Below are 20,819 nucleotides of genomic sequence, written 5' to 3'. Positions count from 1 at the left end.
CATTAAATGGCTCTGCGTGTTCGGTTTAGGTCACAGTCGAACCTTGTTTATTTGATTGGCTTCTATCAATTACAATAAATCTTTGTTCTTTGGTGCAACCACCTCTGCTGATTCTCTCTCTCTCTCTGTCTCTTGCTTCGTTACATGCGTAATGTAACACGCATTGACAGATTCAACCAGGAGAGTCAAATCTTGGAGATCAGTCATAGCCGTGCGCATCATTTATTACAACCTTCAACAACCATGATAGCAAATGAACATCCGTGCTAACCATGGGAATAATTTATGAAGTGATCATGGGAATTTGTTTTGTGTTTATATAATCAAACCAGATATTTGAACCATGTAATGCTACATATATATTGAGAAAAGAGAGAGTAGAAATTCAGATAAATTGTAGAATCAGATTAGAAAGAACACCAACGAAATGACAAGATGCCCCCATTAAAATGGAGTTGAAGGTTTTAGGGCTACAGGATTCCCCTTTATGGTGATGCTTGCACCACCGGAAAATGGGACCATGTTTTAATATTCTATTAGTTATTTAAGAACTTAAGTTCTCTACAATTTGATACAAAAACAGAATTAATTGATGATAAATTTCCTTGATTGTATCCAAAGCAACCAAATTAGAAACCAGAAATGCATGCATCATGCTTGCATGTATGGTATATTATATATTCAAAATCAAAGTTTGGTTTTAAAATTTAATCTATATCCAAGCGTGTTTGGTGTGTGTGGGTCATGCACCCATGTCCACTTTGCAGCATTAGTACAGCATAAAGTTTTGAATCTATAGGAGCTAAAAAAAAGCCAAAAGGGAAACCCTAAATTCAACTTTGCTGATAATGGATTTCATGGAAAACCCTAATTCATTCCTACCATAAAAAAGAAAAAAAAGGAAAACCCTAATTCATTACTATGATTGCAACTGCTTCTGGAATGAAAGGCATGATAGTTACTCATAAGGGGGTGGGACAAAAAGCCTATATTGCCTTCACTGATTTTGCACCTTTTTCATCAATTGAAAAATGAAAATCTTTTCATGATTTTTTGTGTTTCTATACTGAGCTTGTCAATGTAGAATTGAAACTGAAGCTCAAAACTAAAACCCACCTTCTAAAATCGAATCAAACTGGACCAGAAAATTAGTTCAATTTCGTATTTTGAAAAGTGAACTCCTGTTTGGTTTGGTTCTGATTTTAAACTAAGAGCCTCGGAAGAAACCAAATTTTAACATGGTGTGACAATTTTCTTCTAACTCTACCTGTTTCAACAAGTCATTCCCACTTGAATCAAGCTTAAACCAGATTATCTCAGACCAGAATGAAGTTTCCTAGACTCCCCTTCTTCCTTTAATAAGAGAAAATCCATTAATGCTTGTTAAAGGAAAAAAAAAAGAAAGTAGTTTTTAACTTTTGGGTTAATGTGTTGCTTGGATTGTCCAACTGAAACATTACTCATTAGTCTCTCGAAGCAGAAACTTGCTTGTCAAAAAATTGAACGTGAGCATGATGGCAGGATTCCCTCTACTTGATTGCTATGATGAGAAGACCATTTCAATATTTCTTTACTCTTTCTCACCTTTCAGTTTGGGTCATCTACAGGGAGACAGTTCCAGTTCATGAAATTTTCTGGTCTCAGATGTAGAAGTAGAACTCAATAAATCCTGCATCTGGTGTGAAAACTGATTATTTAACCAAATTCATTACAGATCCAGGCATGATTTGCTGACAAATTTCATTTGATGGATCATAATTAGCTGATGGGTAATCAACTCTTGAATTCAGGAAAGTCAAGTGAAGTGGAAACTTAGTCTACAAGCTATAATTTCTGAAGTGATATCTCATCTGCTTATTATTATGTTTGTGTAATCACCATGGGTCCTATCTTGATCTGAAACAAGTTGGAATGGTGACAGGTGAAAAACCACCCTTAGATGAGACCATTGCAGTGGAAGCATTATATACAAAAGACTAAATAAAAAAGGAACAAGATCTTCAGCTGGAAATCAAATTGTTTCAATTTTCTATTATCCTTCAAAAATGTGTCAGCTAAGGGATTGGTGTCGGTTGATGGTATCGATGTTCTGTGTAACTCCAAAATATAACAACCAACCGACAATGAGTTTGGTTGATTAGTTTCAATTTTAATTAATTCAATTGGTCACGAATCATTGACATATCAATCCATAGGTGTTAGAAAACCTTTAAAAAGTCCTATAGCGTGGTCACTGCCAAGAAACCTTGATGAGTTGTTTAAATGATTAAAAATGGTGAATTTAAGAAAATAATTATTAAGAGTTGGTGATGGTTTTTTGGAAGGTTTTTTCGTAAAACAAGTTATTGAAATGCAGAAAACTTTAATTTTGTCTGGGTAGATGAAGAAAGTGGAAACTTAATCATGGTTTTTAGTATTTGTATTGTATTAGATAATAACAGTTCCTTTAGTAATTGATGAGAGATACAGGTAGAAATGTAACACAGTCGAAGAATCTTATTTTTTTAAAAGAAAAAAAAATAAAGATTTATTTGTCCTATATGATTGATTCTAATTGATTTCGTATAAATTTGTAACTGTTGATGTTCAATATGATATAACATGCGCCAAAACAACCACGCACACAGTGATATCCCTAATGTAGTTTATAAAAAAAGGGTTTTCTTTTGTTTGTAATTTTTTTTGGTTTTAATACAAGCTATCTTCTTCTAAAAAAATAAAAAAATAAATGCATAATTTCATAACAAATGAATTATAAATCATAAATATATTAAGTGGTTAGAAAAGGCTAAGAATTCTTTGAGAAATAGTCAAAATTCTGTCATTTTCAAAGCTCTCCACAACTGATGGAAATGATGAATTACTTCTTTAATGATAAGCACAATAGTGATGCTTCAAAGAAACGAATAGATCAATGGAGAGAGAGATTATAATCCATAAAAGTATTTTTCGGTTTTACTTGAAAAAAAAAAAATTAATTATATAAATGTTTGAGGTTGAGTGGTCAAAAAACCAATGCTTTTAGGTAGGAGGTCAGAATTCGAATCTCCTCGAAACTAGGGGCAAAATCTTACTTATATTAATTATATAAAAGCTACCCTGAAGATATAGCCGATGTGAGCTTAAGTTGATCCAGATGAATCTCAGATCCCCTAAAAAAAGAAAATTCAGTTAATAAATTTGTATTAGTACATCCTCAAAAAGATTCAATATTCAATTACGTTTGTAAAACAACTCTAATTGATTAATGGAAATGACTGAGAGATTGGATTGACATGTTCAATACAAGCCTAACTCTAGGATGCCTATGCTTAAGAAACATAAGAATGGACACCAATGCATTATTTTGGAGTGTCGAAACAGTTTGCTTTTTTTGTCTTCATTTAGAGGAAAAATAAAAGGAGAGAAAATCAACAAATTAAGAATAAATCATGAGACCATGTAGCTTTTCATTGCAATAGTTGTCACTAAGAGATCAATTTGAAAAGTTCAAATGAATCTTTTGAGGTTGATATCTTGTACTCTATAGTTTTTGGTTGTGGGTTGCTTTCAAAGAGTTAAAGCTTCAAGAAATCGCTCTATCCTGTTATTTGTCTTCATTTCTTGAGTCATATTCCATGAAGTGTTCCAAGGTTTTGTTACGGTTATGACTTTTACGAAAAAATAAATAGAAGAAGTGAAACTCTTCTCACCAAATAAATCACTTTTTTACGGTTTTACCTTCGTCCAACCAAGTCCAGTTGCAGGCTGGGAAAAGTTCAGAGTTCAGAGTTTTCCAGCTCCAGCTCTGGCAAGTGACAACTAAGTATAGGAGGACCATGAACACCAACATGTGAAGCTCACATCTGACTTATTCTTTCCTTCATATAAAATATCAACAAAACTAATTTACATCCTTATATTATAAACTATCATCCAAGACCAATAAATAATGATTTGAAGAAGCTCACAAGGAACTGCCTGTTGGTTTCTCAACTACCCTTTTAGCATTTACAATCAAATCAAGCTAGCAAATTCAGCCCATATACTTGTAGATACCATTGCAAGAAGATACTTTTTATTTTAATTCATAAGTCATAACAGAATTAAATTATTCACAGAGAATGATTTGGTAACCAAATCACTTTTTTCTTTTCTCTCTGCTCTGTTGTACTCCTCCTTTGTTTTGTATAGATTGAAAAGGTAAACGGTCAACAGGTCAAGTACCCAGCGGTAGAGTGGTGGGCTTACAAGAAGAGGAACAATAAATGAGAGCTCGTGCACGCATTAACATTATAACATGGCCAGGCTCCTCTGCTGGGAAAAAGTCTGAAACGTTTTCCTATCTTTAAATTTTGATTGATGCAGATATGGAATTTATCATATCTTCTTTTAAGTTTTAATTAATACAATAATATTAATATTAAAATCAATGCTAATTTTGTTTTTGTGGAAAGAACAGAGTCAAGGCAGAGGAGGTTTCAAATCTTTTCCTCCCTTCTGAGTCTTGAGTCTTTACACACAAGTGTGTCTGTGAAAATCTTTCAAGAGAATCTGGTTTCATGGAGTACTCCCATGGGCACTTGACATAATAGCTATGTTTTTTTTCCAGCTCTTGTGCATCATATGCATGTGGGTAATGTCAGGTAAAGAAAGGTGAATATGATTTGAGAGAGATGCTTTTTAGTTTTTTTTTTTTTTTCCCTTTCTTTTTCTTTCCTTCCTGTATGTATAAGGTTGTATAAACAGCCTTTCCAGCGATACCCAGTTGCCGTTTTCTTCTTCTGAGTCTACTCTTTGTCCCTTTGGCACCTCCATTTTAGTAGTATATCACGAACCTTCACCTATCATGTATTCCAGTAATTTAATAATTTTCTTCATCTGGATTATTTAAGAGGTGGTTTCTGCAGAGATAGTCAGATACTGACAGAGAGGCAAAGGCAGTCCCATGTTTGTCTTCTTCTTCTCCTAATCCTTTTTATCACCTACATTCCTTAATTTGTTCCTAATTTTGGTGTAGGTCCTTGTCGTTAAGCTGATGAGCGAGTTGATTTCTGGTTCTATGAAGGTGGGTTCTTTAACAAACTGAAACCCAGATCGTTTCGAGCCTTGAGAAGGCAGGAAGCATTCAGCCTTCAGAGAAATGGGTTCTTGAGTATTTCTTTTCTTCCAAATTCTCTAGTTTGTTTGGGTTTAGTCTCTGCTTCTGAGAAAAGAATCAGATTTTGATTGTTACCCAGTAAAATTAGGGAAGAAATCAAAGGAAAATTGTGGTTGTTTCTGGTGTCAGGATGAGGGATTTCCCTTCCTGTTTCGGTGAGAATGGAGTTCAGGTGGCAGATTCGTCCTCAAGTGCCATCAAAGCTGCTCAGAATTTAGTAGCTTGTGTTTACCAATGCAGATTGCGCGGACGGTCATGCTTGATCACCATTACATGGAGCAAGAATTTGATGGGTCAAGGCTTAAGTGTTGGGATCGAGGATTCAACGAACCGTTCCCTCTGCAAAGTCGATATAAAGCCATGGCTTTTCTCCAAGAGAAAAGGGTGCAAGAGCTTGGAAGCCGATTCGAGTAAAATTGATATATACTGGGACCTTTCCGCTGCTAAATTTGGATCCAGTCCGGAGCCATTGGAGGGGTTTTACGTGGCTGTGCTCGTCGAGAAGGAGATGGTTCTTTTGCTTGGGGATTTGGGTAAAGTTGCAATTAAGAAGACCAACGCGGCTTCTGTTTCTTCCAATGCCATCTTCATGGCCAAGAGAGAGCACATTTCTGGGAAGAAGGTCTATGTCACCAAGGCTCAGTTCTGTGACAACGGGGAGATCCATGATGTTAGAATCGAGTGCGACACCGTTGGTCTGGCTGAACCGTGCCTTTCAATCCGCATAGACAGTAAGATGGTGATGCAGGTCAAGCGCCTCAGATGGAAATTCAGGGGAAACCAGATCATCTTGGTTGATGGTCTCCCTGTGGAAGTGTTCTGGGATGTTCACAATTGGCTTTTTGGGACAGCTTTGGGGAATGCTGTTTTCATGTTCCAGACATGTCTCTCTGCAGAGAAGTTGTGGACCAGTCATCGTAAAACAGACACTGATCCTACCTTGTTGCCTTTGTCTTGCTCACAGATATTCAAGGATTCACAACGACAAGGTCTTGGTTTTTCGCTGATTTTGTATGCTTGGAAGAATGAGTAGAGATGTATTCTTCCTTGTTCAGTGCTAACAAATACTTTTAGTTGAGTGATGATTTTTATTGACGATGTGTTTGAATTACATATAAATGTGATTTATGAGGTCCATTTGTTTCCCTAAATCGATCATAGAATAGAAATTATATCAAATTTTTTTTAACTGGTATTATCTTTGGCTGTCTATTGAAAATTCAATTTTTAGAAATGATATCAACTTTTTTAATCTGGTGGTTCCTGTTCATCAATATCAGCGTAATTTGTTAATGTCTTTAGTATATTGAAAATTCATTATCTAGTTTAGATGTTGATTTTTCTATACTGGTGATTCTTGTTCGTCACTACCAGCATAATTTGCTACAATATTTAGTTGTCTCTCGGAAATTCAATGTGTAGAATGATCAGGTAGATAGATCTGTGACAGTTGTTGCTTCCGTCTTTGGTTTTGTTTGTCACACTGCTTCTTGTTATCAGAACGGCAAGCTGTTTGTAAGACTTTACAGTAAGTCCCTCCACCACCAAAAAGAACAACCCATACGTTGTGTCGGGGTTCTGTAAAGCTATGCAATCACATAGGTTATAGTTTTTGGTGAGAAGAGGTTAAACCTGCCACAGTTAACAATAGTGTCTGATTGCTCGTTCATATGACTGGCCTGGAATGAAATTGTAAAGAAAAACAATCTATGGATGTTTGAACCGGATAAGAAGACGTATGAAGGCAAAAGCGCTGCTGGTATTCATTTGGGTTTGCTTGATGTATCAACTTTGGTTATCAGGGTGAGCCACTCATATTTGGAGTGTAAAAGTATGTACATCTGGTATGTATCACTTGCTTATCTGTTTGTTTAGCATGTAGGCATTCTGGTATAAGTAACCACGTAATGGCTTTTATCTGGGTATCATTTTTGGGTTTTACTCTATCAAGAAAACTCTTGTATGTATCCATAATAAGGTTATGGTGGTAGTTGCGGTATAGGAATATTCTTATTAAAAATGCAGCCTGACCATTATATCAAGGAAAAACATACATGATAAGATAACCTGGATAAATGTGAAGTCATTCTTCTTTTTGTTTCTAAATTATATTTAGCCATTTCACTTTGCTTATTGCTGCAGGAACTGAACTGGGGGTGTGAACCATGGTAAGGTTGTTGCATGTACTTCTTATAGGTTGGGGACTATGTTATGTTGGACTATCTTACTAGTTATTGTAATAATACATTATTTTGCAACCTGATGATACCTGCAACATTAGTTGTTATCCATCCATTTCCTAGATATGATGAAATGACAACTGTGTCCTCTTAGTTGTTAGTCTAAGAAAATGTAATGTAATTATTCTTGCAAATTCAGATGTCAAAGCATTTAATGTTTTTGCATTAATATCCCTCTTTTTTTTGCCCTTCTGTATTTTCGTTGCTTTAATGTGAGAGAATGAACAAATAATTTCATTGCTGTTTGCAGAATTGCTCAATGAATCAAGGTATTGATGCGATTGTCATGTGGGAAAGCAGTTTCTTCTGTTCATATATTATTTCAGGGAGAAGTTGCAATAAAACAGGCATAGAAGGGAAAAAAAATTCCCTCCCCCCCCCCCCCCCCCCCCCAAAAAAAAAAAAAAAAAAAAAAAAAGGAAAAAAAACAACAATTTTGAAACCAGTGGAAGGGCCACATACTTGGCAGAATCAATGGTTTGATAGATCAGTCACTGGATTAGCCATGAGTTAAATGTAGTGGTCTAATTCAATGATAAGACCCACCTTGTATTGAATATCATGCTTGCATTTTTAACCATTTGATTGTTTTACTCCTACCTTTGATACTTAAATGCTTTTTTCAGCTCTCCCTTTTTCCTCATCAAAGATTTCCTTTAAGATGCAATCTTACAGGTATACAGGTGACAGTGGGGCCTACCTTTTACCTAATTTTGAGCATCAGATGAGATACCACGTGGCAGCAGGTTCCCATTGTGATAGGTCAGCAGTGCATGTCAGGCTATCATCTATCCATTATTCTTATTCCATCTTTTAACCGTCATCTGGACCTTCAGATCCTTGCATTTCTGTAACTTCCTTCATTAGTTTTGAGACCCAATTGAAGATTCATGCTGTAGTGTCTCCTTGATGTTAGAATGTCTCACTCTGTCTCTTAATCTTAATGTCTTGTCATTGGTTCCTGGTGGTGCATTTGGTCATGATATCTTTTTCCTATTGCCCACTTGAGAGTGAGTTGCTTAACCATGTCCGTAAGCTGATTCAAGGATGCTTTTGACCCTAGGTGGATTAGAGTCTATGACCTTCAATACCAATTGTTGAGTTTTGTAGGCCAAATAACAAATGAAGGACTACAGTAATTACATGACACAATCACAGCAATCCAAGTTTAAGAAACATGTGGGATTAATAGAGAAATGACTAGAGCTATCAAGTCAACGGAGCTTAAAATCTGGTCAAACAATGATTAATCATTCTGTAATGGTGTCTGAAATATTAAACCAATCCAATGTGAGAAGAAGAATAAAAAAAATGGACATACATCAGAAATACAGATGAGCACTAGATTAGCAAGTATGCAGACCTGAATAACTTCAGATCAACATTAACATTATTAGATTCAATATTGAGGTGTATGGTAGGTGCGAAAGATCCTAATCAAAGGGTGGACATACTGTTATAGCACACCAATTAGAAGACTATAGAAGGATAAAAACAATCACAGTATGCTGTACCTGAACAGAAATTGATAGCAGAGCCACCTGATATGAAAGACTTCATAGTAGTGGTGAAGGAAATGTTCACGTGCACCTTCGGTCTTCAAACAACAGTCATAATGGCAGTAGACTTGTTAGATGACAGCAAGAAAAATGTTGGAAAAACTGAAAGTTGAAAAAGGGAGAAGAAGGAAAAGCGGTTTGATTTCACCAACAAAACCTGCAGCATGTCAAATTTTTTGTTTGCACTTGATTCACTAGGCTATGCTTCATGGAGAGAAACAATTGTTTGAATGCTCAAAATCATGGGCTTGGTTCCCCCTTCTCATTTATTCATTGAAGTAAAAACTTGTACAAGAAGAACAAAACACTTAGCTACAGTGTCTCACCAGGTTGCTGATAGATAAGCACCTAAAACTAGTATGAACATAGAAACTACGACAAAATGCTAACTAAATAGCTATCCTTCATATGTGGCAGGAACATAGGCCATAGAATCTATTAAAGCTTCCCTTATAAAGCTGCTGATCAGTGGTTGCAAATGGGGCAGAATTCTTGAAAATTGGCCCTTTGTATTATGGATTGATTACCTAGTTGTGGGCTTACGTGTAAACAGAAGATTCCCCAAGTATTCATCTCAAGTCTCCCGACTCTAACTTAGGTTAATGGCCTAATGTGGGGTACTCATAACTTAAGGCTGATTTGATTGACTTCTTTTCCTCCTACACTGGTACTGTTGGAGTTCTACTTCAATTACTGAAAGTTCCTTTTCCTTGTCTATTTTAGCTGTATGTTACTTTCATGCTTCAGTGAGGGAGAGAAAAAGAAAAAACAGAGCTTCTAAGATGAAAATAATAGGAACTAGGGCATACTGAATCACTGATTGAAAACTTTAGGTAAATAACCATGGAAAAGATTAATATGACAGACAGCAAGAACATACTGTGCCTGGTGCACTCCTTTCTTTTCTGACAAGGTACTCAATAAGTAACAGTTTCTTCTTCTTCTTTCTTTTTCCCCCCCTTTTGGGGGTGGGGGGGGGGGGAGGAGGGCATCTCTTAAGAAAAGAAGAAAAGAGAATACTATAATTATGAATATGATACTTGGGTACATTGATTTTGTACTTCTTAGAATAATTTCCCACAACGTGTGGTGCAAAATACCACTTTTAGCCTTACCAGTTAGTTCTATTCATGAATCATGATCCAACTTCTGGATTTATGTCAATGCACCTCTGTATTTTTCTCCAGTCTCAAGAGTTCTTTCTAAAGGTAATGTGAGGAAGGTCACTTAGCTAGTGATGCATTGGCTGCTTCGGTTATAGTGTTTTGATTTATCTTGCTTTGGTTTATTCAGTTTATTATTTCTTGTTTCCCAAGTAAGGGTTTATGTAATATCGTATTATTCATATCATTATAAATAAAGGGCTTAGGAATCACATTGATTCATTCAAGCCATTCTACTGCAATTGACTTTTCAACACGGTATTAGAGCCAAAAGTCGATTAGGGAACAAATTAAAAAGAAGAAGAAGAAGAAGGAAAAAGAGAGATCGATTCTCTCTCTTGATCTCGACAACGCTGCATCCACCACTGCCGGCACCACTACTGCACCACCCCACTGCCATTGCCTCTCCCTCTCCGCCATCACTGTGACCTGCAACCAGATTTTGCTCCATCGCTGTAGCTTGCAATCAACATTTCGTCCTTCACCTTGACCTACAACTCACTAACAGCCCATCGCCTAGACCTGCAGCTCATCTCTTAGCCATTGCAACCTGCAATTACCACCATTCCAGAAACCATCAATTGCAAGAGGACCTCAAAAAACAGAAAACATACTTGTGCTAGCTGCATTCACCTTCTTCTTCTCCATCGAGACATTGCCTACAACTATTTTCCTCTTCTTCTTCCACCATGCTCTCTTCCCATCGCCTCTCTGTATTTTCTTTTACAACAGTCGACATCTAGTTTTCTTTTAAACCTGCGACACTAATTCTTCGGAAAAAAAAGAAGAGGAGTTGATTCTTTTTCTTATCTTATGAATCCTTAGATTTATTTGGGTGGTTAGGCTACTAATTTTGTAACGTTTTAGTTGTTTTGAAAGGGTGAAGACTGAAGAACAACATGAAGTTTTTTTGAAACATGACATTCACTGATGGTACTACTACTCCCATTGGCTCCAAACGTTATCCTACTCTTCCTCCTCTTTCTGTAAGATTTGATGGGACAAATTATTTGATTTGGTCTCGATTTGCATATTTGATTCTCATTGGAAGAGGACTTATTGGCCACATTATGGGCATTACAGTCAAGCGCACAACTGCCACCACTTCTTAGGATATGTGGATTTTGAATGACTCTCTTGTCATGTCATTTCTTCTAAATTCCATGAATCCAAATATTACTCGGGATATTTGTTGCTTGATACAACAACCCAAATCTGGAAGGCAACAAGAGAGACATATGGACAAGTGGGGAATGATGTATAGATTTATGAGTTATAGAAGAAGCTTTGTGAGACTACTCAGAAGGAATTGACTATGGCCCAGTATTATGCTGAGTTGCAATCTCTTTGACAGGAGTTGGATCATTATAGAGATTATTACCCCACTAATCCTGATGATATGGTTACTTATAAGAAGAAGCATGTTGGTAAGATTCGTGTTTATGACTTCTTGGCTAGTTTGAATGTAAAATATGATCAGATTAGGGTGTAAGTGCTAAGCCATTCTCCTTTTCCTGCATTGGAACAGTCATGTGCTCTGTTCAGTGTGAGGAAAGTCGTCATCTTGCTATTGTTCATACTCCTATTGTGGAGAAATCTGCTCTTTAGTCTGTTTGCACCAAATCTGATTTGGCTCAAGAGGTTGTTAAGTGCGAGCATTGCAACAAGCCTTATCATACCAAGGCCAATTGTTGGAAACTCCATCAAAAGCTTGCTGATTTTGAGCAACAGAGGGCACAAAGAAGGGGCAAACTCGAAGGCCAATCTTTCTAAGACTATTCCCATGGCGCGTATTGCAGACATTGGTTTTTCCCAGGAGGAGTTAGCAGCTCTGCGACGTATTCTGCAGTCTTTTACTACTGGTGCAACCTGTACTACTGCTCCTTCCACTATCCGTATTAACTCCTATCTTGCTAAATTAGGTAAAACTTTTAAAGGTTTCCATGTTTCTTCTGTTTTTGCTCCATAAATCATCAATACTGGAGCAACAAATCACATGATGGGTTCTTCCTCTTTTTTCTTACATTATTCTCCTGCCTCAGTTTTAGATAAAGTTCATATTGCTAATGACTCTTATTATTCAATTGCTAGAAAATGGACCATTCAAAATTCTCGATCACTTTTCTATGTCTAAAGTTTTTCATGTTCCTTCTTTCTCTACTAACGTACTATCTATAAGTAGTTTTACAGATGACTTGAATTGTAAAATGACTTTTTCATCCTCTCTATTGTGTCTTCCAAGATGTGGTAACGGGGAAGGAGATTGAACATGGTAAATTAGGTACTGGACTTTATTTGTTGGAGATGATTGGAGGATCTACTTCTGCTCTGGCTACATCTTCTCATCAGGTCCATTTAGCTTTGTTAGACTTTAATCAATGGCATCGTAGACTGGATCACCTCCTTCTAAGATCTCTCAAAAAGGTTTTGCTTGATTTAGTTTCATCTTATAGTAAGAAAGAGTTTTTTTTGTTGTTGTTTTGTTGTTGTTGTTGTTGTGAAGCTTGCATTTTTGCAAAGCAAATTCATTCCAGTTATTTTCCTTCCCTTTATAATAGAATATCTATTCCTTTTGTGTTGATTCATATTGATGTGTGGGGCCCTGGCAGACTTGTGTGTATTACTGGCAAGTATATTGATGGTGAATTTCAGAGATACCTCTTTGATTTTGACATGCCACACCAAATGAGTTGTGTTGATACGGCTGCCCATAATGGGGTGGCTGAGAGAAAGAACAAGCATGTATTAGAGATAGTTCATTCTATTATGATTGTCATAAATGTCCCAGACCAATACTGGAGTGATGCTATACTTAATGCTTCTTATATTATGAATAGGATGTCCAGTAGAATACTTGGCTTTAATTGTCCGAATGAGATTTTTCAGCGAGACTTCTCTTTGGTTATTCCCCTAAAGGTTTTTGGACCATGTAATGCAGAATCACCGCCCACCAGAGTAAGTTGGCACCCGCAGCCTATGTTGCATATTTCTAGGGTACTCTACTACTCAAAAGGGGTATAAATGTTATCATCCTCATTCCCAGACGACCATAGTATTCATAGATGTTATTTTTCATAAATTTTGCCCCTACTATGCACCTTTTTAGGGGGAGGGTCCAAGAGGAGATGTGTTCTCTAACTCTGGACTATCCTACCACACTTATGGACTCACACACATCACCACAAGACAACTTTGAAGGCTAGGAAAAGATTCCTGATTAGGGGGAGAACTAGGCCAGCATACCTGAGGACTATAATTCCCCCCTCCTATGTCTAAACCTTATGAGGATCTTGAAAGGGGAGACTACTTCAATGAGGCACACTATTAAAGTCTTTCAAAACAAAATTGATCATAATAAGGAGGTGCATATTATTGGAGAAAGAATCACAATTTGCAAAAGCATGTGGAGAAGATTAACATGTTACCACTTCAGCCTCTTGCTCCAGACTTAGATTCTCCTATTTCCATGAGGTATCTACTTCTAATCTTCCTATTACTATTAGAAAAGGAGTTAGATATTGTACTTAGCATCCCTCAACTAAGTATTTTTCTTATGATTCCTTGTCTGACTCCTACCTTGCTTTTATATCCTCTTTATCTCTGTATCTGTTCTAAAATGTTAGCATGAAGCTTATGCTTATTAAAAATGGAATTCAACAATGGTAGAGAAAATGCAAGCAACAACAACAAATAACAACAATAAGCCTTGTCCCAACTAAATGGGGTCGGCGACATGGATTCTTGCCCTCCAATCAGTTCTATTCGAGGCCATGCTAGATACAAGGCCTAAGCTATACAAATCTTTTCTCACCACTTCTCCTAAGGTTATCTTAGGTCTACCCTTAGCTCTTCTAGTTCCTTTAATATGGTTATATCACTTCTCCGTCGGTTTATAGGTCTCGTTGATGTGGCCGTGCCACCTCAAGCGACTTTCTCGGCTTATCCTTTGGGGCACTCCCAAACCAACTCTAATATGATCATTTCTTATCTTATCCATCCTAGTTTTGCCATTTATCCATCTTAGCATCCTCATTTCTGCTACATTGAGTTTATCTATATGATTCTTTTAACGTACCTCTACACCATACATCATGCGTCGAACACGGTCATATTTTTCCTTTAGCTTTAATGGAATCGCCGATCACATAGCCCGGTCGCACCTCTCCACTTCATCCACCCTATTTTAATTCTTTGGGAAACCTCATTCTCTAAATCACTTCTTTTACTCATTATTGAACCTAGGTACCTAAAACAATCACTCTAAGGAATCTCTATATCGTCAAGTATCACCACCCCATCATCTGCCCGATCATGACTAAAGTTACAAACTAGGTATTCTGTCTTGATCTACTAGTTTAAAGCCTTTTGATTCAAAGCTCCTGTCCATTATTCTAATTTGGTATTAATCCCCACTTGGGTCTCATCAATCAACACAATATCATCTGCAAAAGCATACACCGGGGACCTCATCTTGAATGTCTTTGGTTAATTCATCCATTACTAGTGCAAATAGATATGGACTTAAAGTTGACCCTTGATGTAGCCTAACTGTTATCAGGAATTCATTACTTTGTCCCCCCACTGTTCTAACACTAGTCACCGAACCATCATACATATCCTTAACTATATCTACATACTTACTTGCAACACTTCTTTTCTCTAGTACTTGCCAAATTCGCTCTAGGGACTCTATCATAAGCTTTTTCTTGGTCAATAAATACCATATGAAGGTCTTTCCTACATTCTCTATACCTTTCCATAAGTCTCCTAATTAGGTAGATAGCCTCCGTTGTAGATCTTCCCGGCATAAAACCAAATTGGTTCTCCGTGACAGTAGTTAAGTGTCTCAAATGGGTTTAAATTATTCTCTCCCATAATTTCATTGTATGGCTCATCAATTTAATGCCCTTATAGTTATTACAACTTCGAATATCTCCTTTATTTTTGTAAAATGGAACCATGATGCTTCTCCTCCATTCATCTGGCATTTCCTTGTGCTCATAAAATCTTATTAAACAACTTAGTCAACCAAACTAGTCCATGGGTTCCTAAGCTCTTCCATACTTCAATTTGAGTTTCATCGGGACCTTGTGTCTTGCGGTTTCATCCTCCTTAAAGCTTCTTTTACTTCGGACATCGAAATTCTCGTATATAAGTTCGGACATTGGTGCCTTGGTGGGTGTATTGTTCGAATCATAAGTGCTTGAAGATGCTCATTTAGTAGCTAGGAATAGGTTTCCCATCTTTTCTTAATGTCCTCACAAACTAAAACTTTACCATCTCCATTTTTAATACATCTAACATGGTCAAGATCTCTACTCTTCCTATCCCTCATCTTAGCTATCTTATAAATAGATTTTTCCCTTCCTTCGTGCCCAACTTATTGTATAACTCTTCATACTTCTTTTCCCTTGCTTTTCCTGCAATTTTTTTAGCTTCATTTCTATCCAACCTATACCTTTGAAGATCCTCAACATCCTTAGTTCTTTGCCATGTCTTAAAACTAGCTTTTTTATTCCTAATGGCAGCTTGAACCTTACTATCCCACCACCACGTCTCTTTATAAGAATGGAGCTTTCCTTTTGATTCACCTAGGACATCTTTAGCCACCTTCTTAATACACATAGCCATCTCATTCCACATTGCATTGGTATCCCCTTTAAAATCCCATTTTCCTTGTTTGACTACTTCATTAACGAAGGATTAAGCACTCTCCTTTCAAATTCCACCATCTTATTCTGGGATAGTTTACCTTGGACCTTTTATGTGTTCTTGAGACTAAGCACATATCCAAGACCACAGGCAATGGAGAAAAATGATACTTGGGATCTTGTTACACTTCCTCTAGGTAAAAAGCCAGTGGATTGTAAGTGGGTGTTTGTGGTCAAACAGAATATGGATGTTTTGGTCAATAGGTTGAAGGTTATATTGGTTGCAAAGGGGTTTACCTAGACCTATGGGAATGATTATCAAAAGACTTTTGCCCCTGTTGCAAAATTGAACTGTTAAAATTGTCTTGTCTGTAGTTGTAAACAAATACTAGAACTTGCATCTATTAGATGTAAAGAATGACTTCTTACATAGAGAGTTGGAGGAAGAAATCTACGTGGAGATTCCACATGGCTTCTTTGATAGCAGTGCACTTGGGAAAGTTTGTTGAAGAGGTCAATCTATAAACTGAAACAATCTCCTAAATGTTGGTTTGGACGTCTCTAGAAGGCATTGACATCTCATGGCTACAAACAAAGTAATGCTGATCATACATTGTTTGTCATGAGGTCTGGTACCAAAATCACTCTTCTTATTGTCTATGTAGATGATATTGTTATCATAAGGGATTATGGTGAAGAAATACAAAGGTTGAAGGATTCCTTGGCAAGTAGTTTGAGATTAAAGACCTTGGGAAGCTACAATATTTCCTTGGAATTGAGGTTACCAAATCATGGAAATGTATTCATCTGCCCCAAAGGAAGCATTTTCTAAACCTACTATTTGAAGAGGGAATGTTGGGGTGTAAGACAGTTGATACCCCTCTTGAAACATGAACCAAACTCAAGGAAAAAGAAGGAGAATAAGTGAATAAAGGTAGATATTAGAGGCTGGTAGGAAAACTTATTTACTTATCCAACACTAGGCTTGACATTGCATATGCCGTAAACCTTGTAAGCTAGTTCATGCATGACCCATATTCGACTAATATGAAGGTCGTTACTAGGATACTACAATATTTGAAGGCAATTCTTGGAAAATGTATACTTTTGTCACCCACAGATAGCTTGAAGGTGGAAGCATATACAAATGCCAATTGGGTTGGTCTCTTGATAGAAAATCAATTTCAGGTTACTGTACATTTGTTGGAGGTAATTTAGTGATTTGGTGGAGTAAGAAACATAATGTGGTAACCTTATCCAGTATAGAGGCTAAATATAGAGGTATGGTTCGTAGAGTGTGTGGGTTGCTATGGCTAAAAGATCTATTAGAAGATATTGGAGTCCAAGTCCCAAGCCTTATGATGTTGTATTGTGAGAACAAGGCTGCTATCAATATAGCTAATAATCCTGTGCAACATGATCGGACTAAACATATTGAGATTAATAGGTTTTTCCTCCGAGGAAAGTTGGAACAAGGGCTGATCTGTATGCCTTTTGTGAGGCATAGACAAGGTTGTCAAAGGGGACGGCGGCCACCTTGTCGCCTTGGGTTTTTTTGCTCTCTATTACCTAGCGTTGCCTTGTTGCCTTGACAACCATGGGTCTGGAGACCAAGTGGCTAACATTTTCACCAAGGTTTTGAAGGAAGGAGATTTTCTCCCTATTTTAGGGGGAGTGTTGGCTAGTTAGGGCATAGTGGTTTGGTTTATGTAGTTTATTATTTCTTGTTTCCCAAGTTAGGGTATTTATGTAATATTGTATTTTTCATATCATTATAAATAAAGGGCTTGGGAATCACATTGTTTCATTCAAGCTATTCTACCACAATTGACTTTCTCAACATGATGGTTGATGATTTTAGAGACTTCCTAATCACCATGCCTTTCATGTGATTGAAAGTCCATAGGTGCATCCTTTTCTTTTACTCCAATGGATTGATGGGACCATGAATGATACTTGGCCTCCTAAGTTGAACATTGGATGGGTGGTATCTGGGTCTTTCTTCTGTGCTAAAAATAGCTCTTTATGTTTTCCTCTTCCTTTGACAATTTTGTTTATTTTATTTTCCTTGTTTAATCTTTGCTTTTTCTTGACAGGGAAATTTTGATTGTAAAAGAAGAATCATAGTCAATGTTGAAGCAATTTATACTGTTGCTGGCTTTCCAAACTCTTGAATGAATTCATTAACATCCAGCAAAAAATATTCTGGCTGGTACCAACTAACCTGTCTTTATGTCTTTGTCAAACTTTTTATTGCTTAATTCATCCTTATCAGCTGTATATGGATAATGGATCCAAAATATTGCTCCAGATAAGGGCTTGGAACTGCCAACCCCAGTCTAGAAAGAATAAAAACAAGGTGTCTTTGTAGGATAGAAGCTTGGATTGCTTTAGGACAACCAAGATGGGGCTAAGTTCAGGTTGATGAATGGCATTGACAAGATTTTAATGACCAACCAACTGGGCCTGGGGAGTATTGGTGGAACAAGTTAAGAATTACCAACCCCAAGGAATTACCAACCCTGGTGGAAAAGCTTCCTCTCATTTTTATGAGGCATTTCCTTTCAATGTCACAGATGTTTGGGTCTAGAATAGTTTTTTATCAGCCACTTTTGTTCTTTAGTGTTGTACCAAGGAATTCTAGAATGATTCAAATGTGGTAATTTTCTTGATGCATGAGTGAAATTATATATTGGCAGATTGCCTTTCTGATTTGGTTCTGATACTTAGACAAGTTTGATCACCTCCCAATTAGATGGAGCTATCTTGTCAAATGATATACTTATAAGTTACACCATGAGAGTTCTAGACTAAAAATGGTAAGGCACTAAGCAGCTCCTCCAATTCCTGATCCACCAGCACCAGCACCACCTCAATTCCAACTGCACTTCCACCTCTCACCTTTCTTCATGATTTGGTTGAAAACCTCTTCAATCTTTGCTATAGATGTTGTAGGAGGGTTGTTGACAAAGACTAGGAGTTGTTTTGGCCAAAGCTCTGGCAACATTTTGGCAAAAGAGGATTTCTAGCAAGGCAGCAAGGCAGCAAAGGGAGAAGCAAGAGCATTTAGATCTCGGCAAGATCAATTTGATCAAGATGTGTTGCTTTTAAACCAGGGTTTGGAACCAAGATCTTGACTCAACCGAGGATTTTCTAGATTTCGCTTCCCATCTTGTCTCAACTTTTGGAGAAAACAAGATATCTCACAAGACCTCGCAAGTTCTTGAACCATGGAAATGATCATATGGGAAGATAGTTGAAATGGCTTGCATGCCTTCATAAGAATGCTAGCAAATACTCCAGTAGTGACTAGTGATGTGGTAGAAGTTGGTGGTATCGGACAACCTGGGCTGAATTGGTGATAAAGAACATGATGACTTTGATTTAAAACTTTGGTTCTGAACAGGGTGAAAGGTTAAACACTATTCGTTTAGCTTACCCATTCTATTGGGACATGGCTTAGCTGGGTTGAGTTGGATTGCTGAGAAATGGAGGGTAATGCCAAACACCATCTGTTGGTGACCAATGTTGCATCAGTAGCTGCAGTAGAAATCACACTACCTGTTGGTGATCAATATTGCATCAGTGTTGCCAACTTCTTTCAGCTTTCTCCATCTCCTTTAGTTGTTCTGACATTGCATCAATTAATTTTTAATAACCCTTCATTGATGATGGTACAGTTTCTTATCTGACCATTCTCATATCGACTATGCTTTGAGTTGAGAACCACAAACCATAACTTGGAAACACTGGAAATATTGACAATCAAGTTGTGTGTGACTCATCAAATTAGAGAGTATCATTTTTTTATGTTTTGTGTTAGAATTTTGAATTGATTTCTTATGATTGGAATTTGGAAGTGACCTCACGTTGAGGAATTCCTGTCAAGTTCCTTTATCATAGCCTTCTTGTTTATTGATTAGGTATTCTCAGGATTAATTGGCTACTCTTTAACCTGCAATCAGCTAAGCTGCTGTACGTCCTTGTTTTAGTGATTCTATGCTCCACAACATTGGTGTATTATTTTAGTTCTTGTGCTCTAGACAGCGAAGTCTTCCTTGGGGTGGGGTTGGGGCCCTTGGGGGTTTCATTTTTGTTATGGGTCATTAGTCATTACACACAGTTCTCATTGAGATATTAGTTTTTGAGTTCTTTGGAGGTGTGCATGTGGAAGAAATAGTTCAGAGGTCACTCTTGACCTTCTGCTAAGAGGTATTTGATCATTACCAATTGAATCAATTCCTTAGTGGCTAGTTGGAGGGTTTCTTATTAAGTTATTATATTAGAAGTTAGAACATGAATTCAGGTAACAGACCCAGCTGAAAACGCTGAAATAATCTTCATTCCTCCTTCAATGCCAATTTTATTTATCCTTCCTTGATGCATTTCTGTACTACCTCTTACTATTTCAACACATTTTCCTTTTTCCTGTGAACTTTGCAGGATTATGTGTTGAGACGAGTACATGCTCAATCTCTGCTTTTGAAACCTGTGTTAGTTACTTACCCAGATGTTTCTCTCGATTGTATGTTCATTATTCCCATTTATTTTCTTTAGTTTCATTGATTTATTGTATTCCAAAATTTCAATCCGCTTTTGATTGATTTAAATATTATTATAGAGTTGCTTTGTGATTTCAGATATGTCTTGCTTCCAAAGTCTCTTATTTTACCTCAATGCAGCTTCTTTGTTGCTTCACAACTTTTGCATTTTCCACATTGATGCTGTTGAGAAAGAATATTATGGTAGAATGAGTTGAATGGATTGGTGTGATCCCAAGCCCTCTATTTATAATAAAGTGGAAAGAATACTATTACATAAATACCCTTACTTGGGTAGCAAAAATAGAAAATTACATGAACTAAAACTCCAAGAATTGAACTCAACCAACACTCCCCCTCAAGTTTAGGCATAGATGCTAGCCATGCCCATCTTACCTACAATAGGAAGGAAATCTCCTTCCTTTAAACCCTTAGTGAAAATATTTGTCACTTGGACTCTAGATTTCACAAAAGGCATGCAAATTCTAGCTTTCCTTTGACAAAAAATTTGTAACGTGCTTAGTT

General features: G+C 37.0%; 1 protein-coding gene across 2 annotated transcripts; it reads left to right on the top strand.

Annotated features, from left to right (window-relative positions):
- The first annotated feature begins 4,447 nt into the window (after positions 1–4,447).
- LOC149028566 (uncharacterized) lies at positions 4,448–7,723 on the top strand. Of its 2 annotated transcripts, none has more exons than XM_089137723.1 (2): positions 4,448–4,625; positions 5,000–7,723. In XM_089137723.1, the coding sequence occupies exon 2, from the start codon at positions 5,271–5,273 to the stop codon at positions 6,171–6,173; it is 903 nt and encodes a 300-aa protein (XP_088993849.1). In that variant the 5' UTR covers positions 4,448–4,625; positions 5,000–5,270; the 3' UTR covers positions 6,174–7,723. The 2 variants fall into 2 exon arrangements, with proteins under 2 accessions (XP_088993849.1, XP_088993854.1); XM_089137728.1 differs by having other exon boundaries at positions 4,448–4,635.
- The last annotated feature ends 13,096 nt before the right edge of the window (positions 7,724–20,819 follow it).

This window comes from Hakea prostrata, chromosome 1, assembly GCF_041222555.1.
Source record: "Hakea prostrata isolate BN-2017 chromosome 1, UWA_Hpros_2, whole genome shotgun sequence".
In the NCBI taxonomy this organism is placed as follows: domain Eukaryota; kingdom Viridiplantae; phylum Streptophyta; class Magnoliopsida; order Proteales; family Proteaceae; genus Hakea; species Hakea prostrata.
This window is presented reverse-complemented; position numbering and strand designations above follow the sequence as displayed.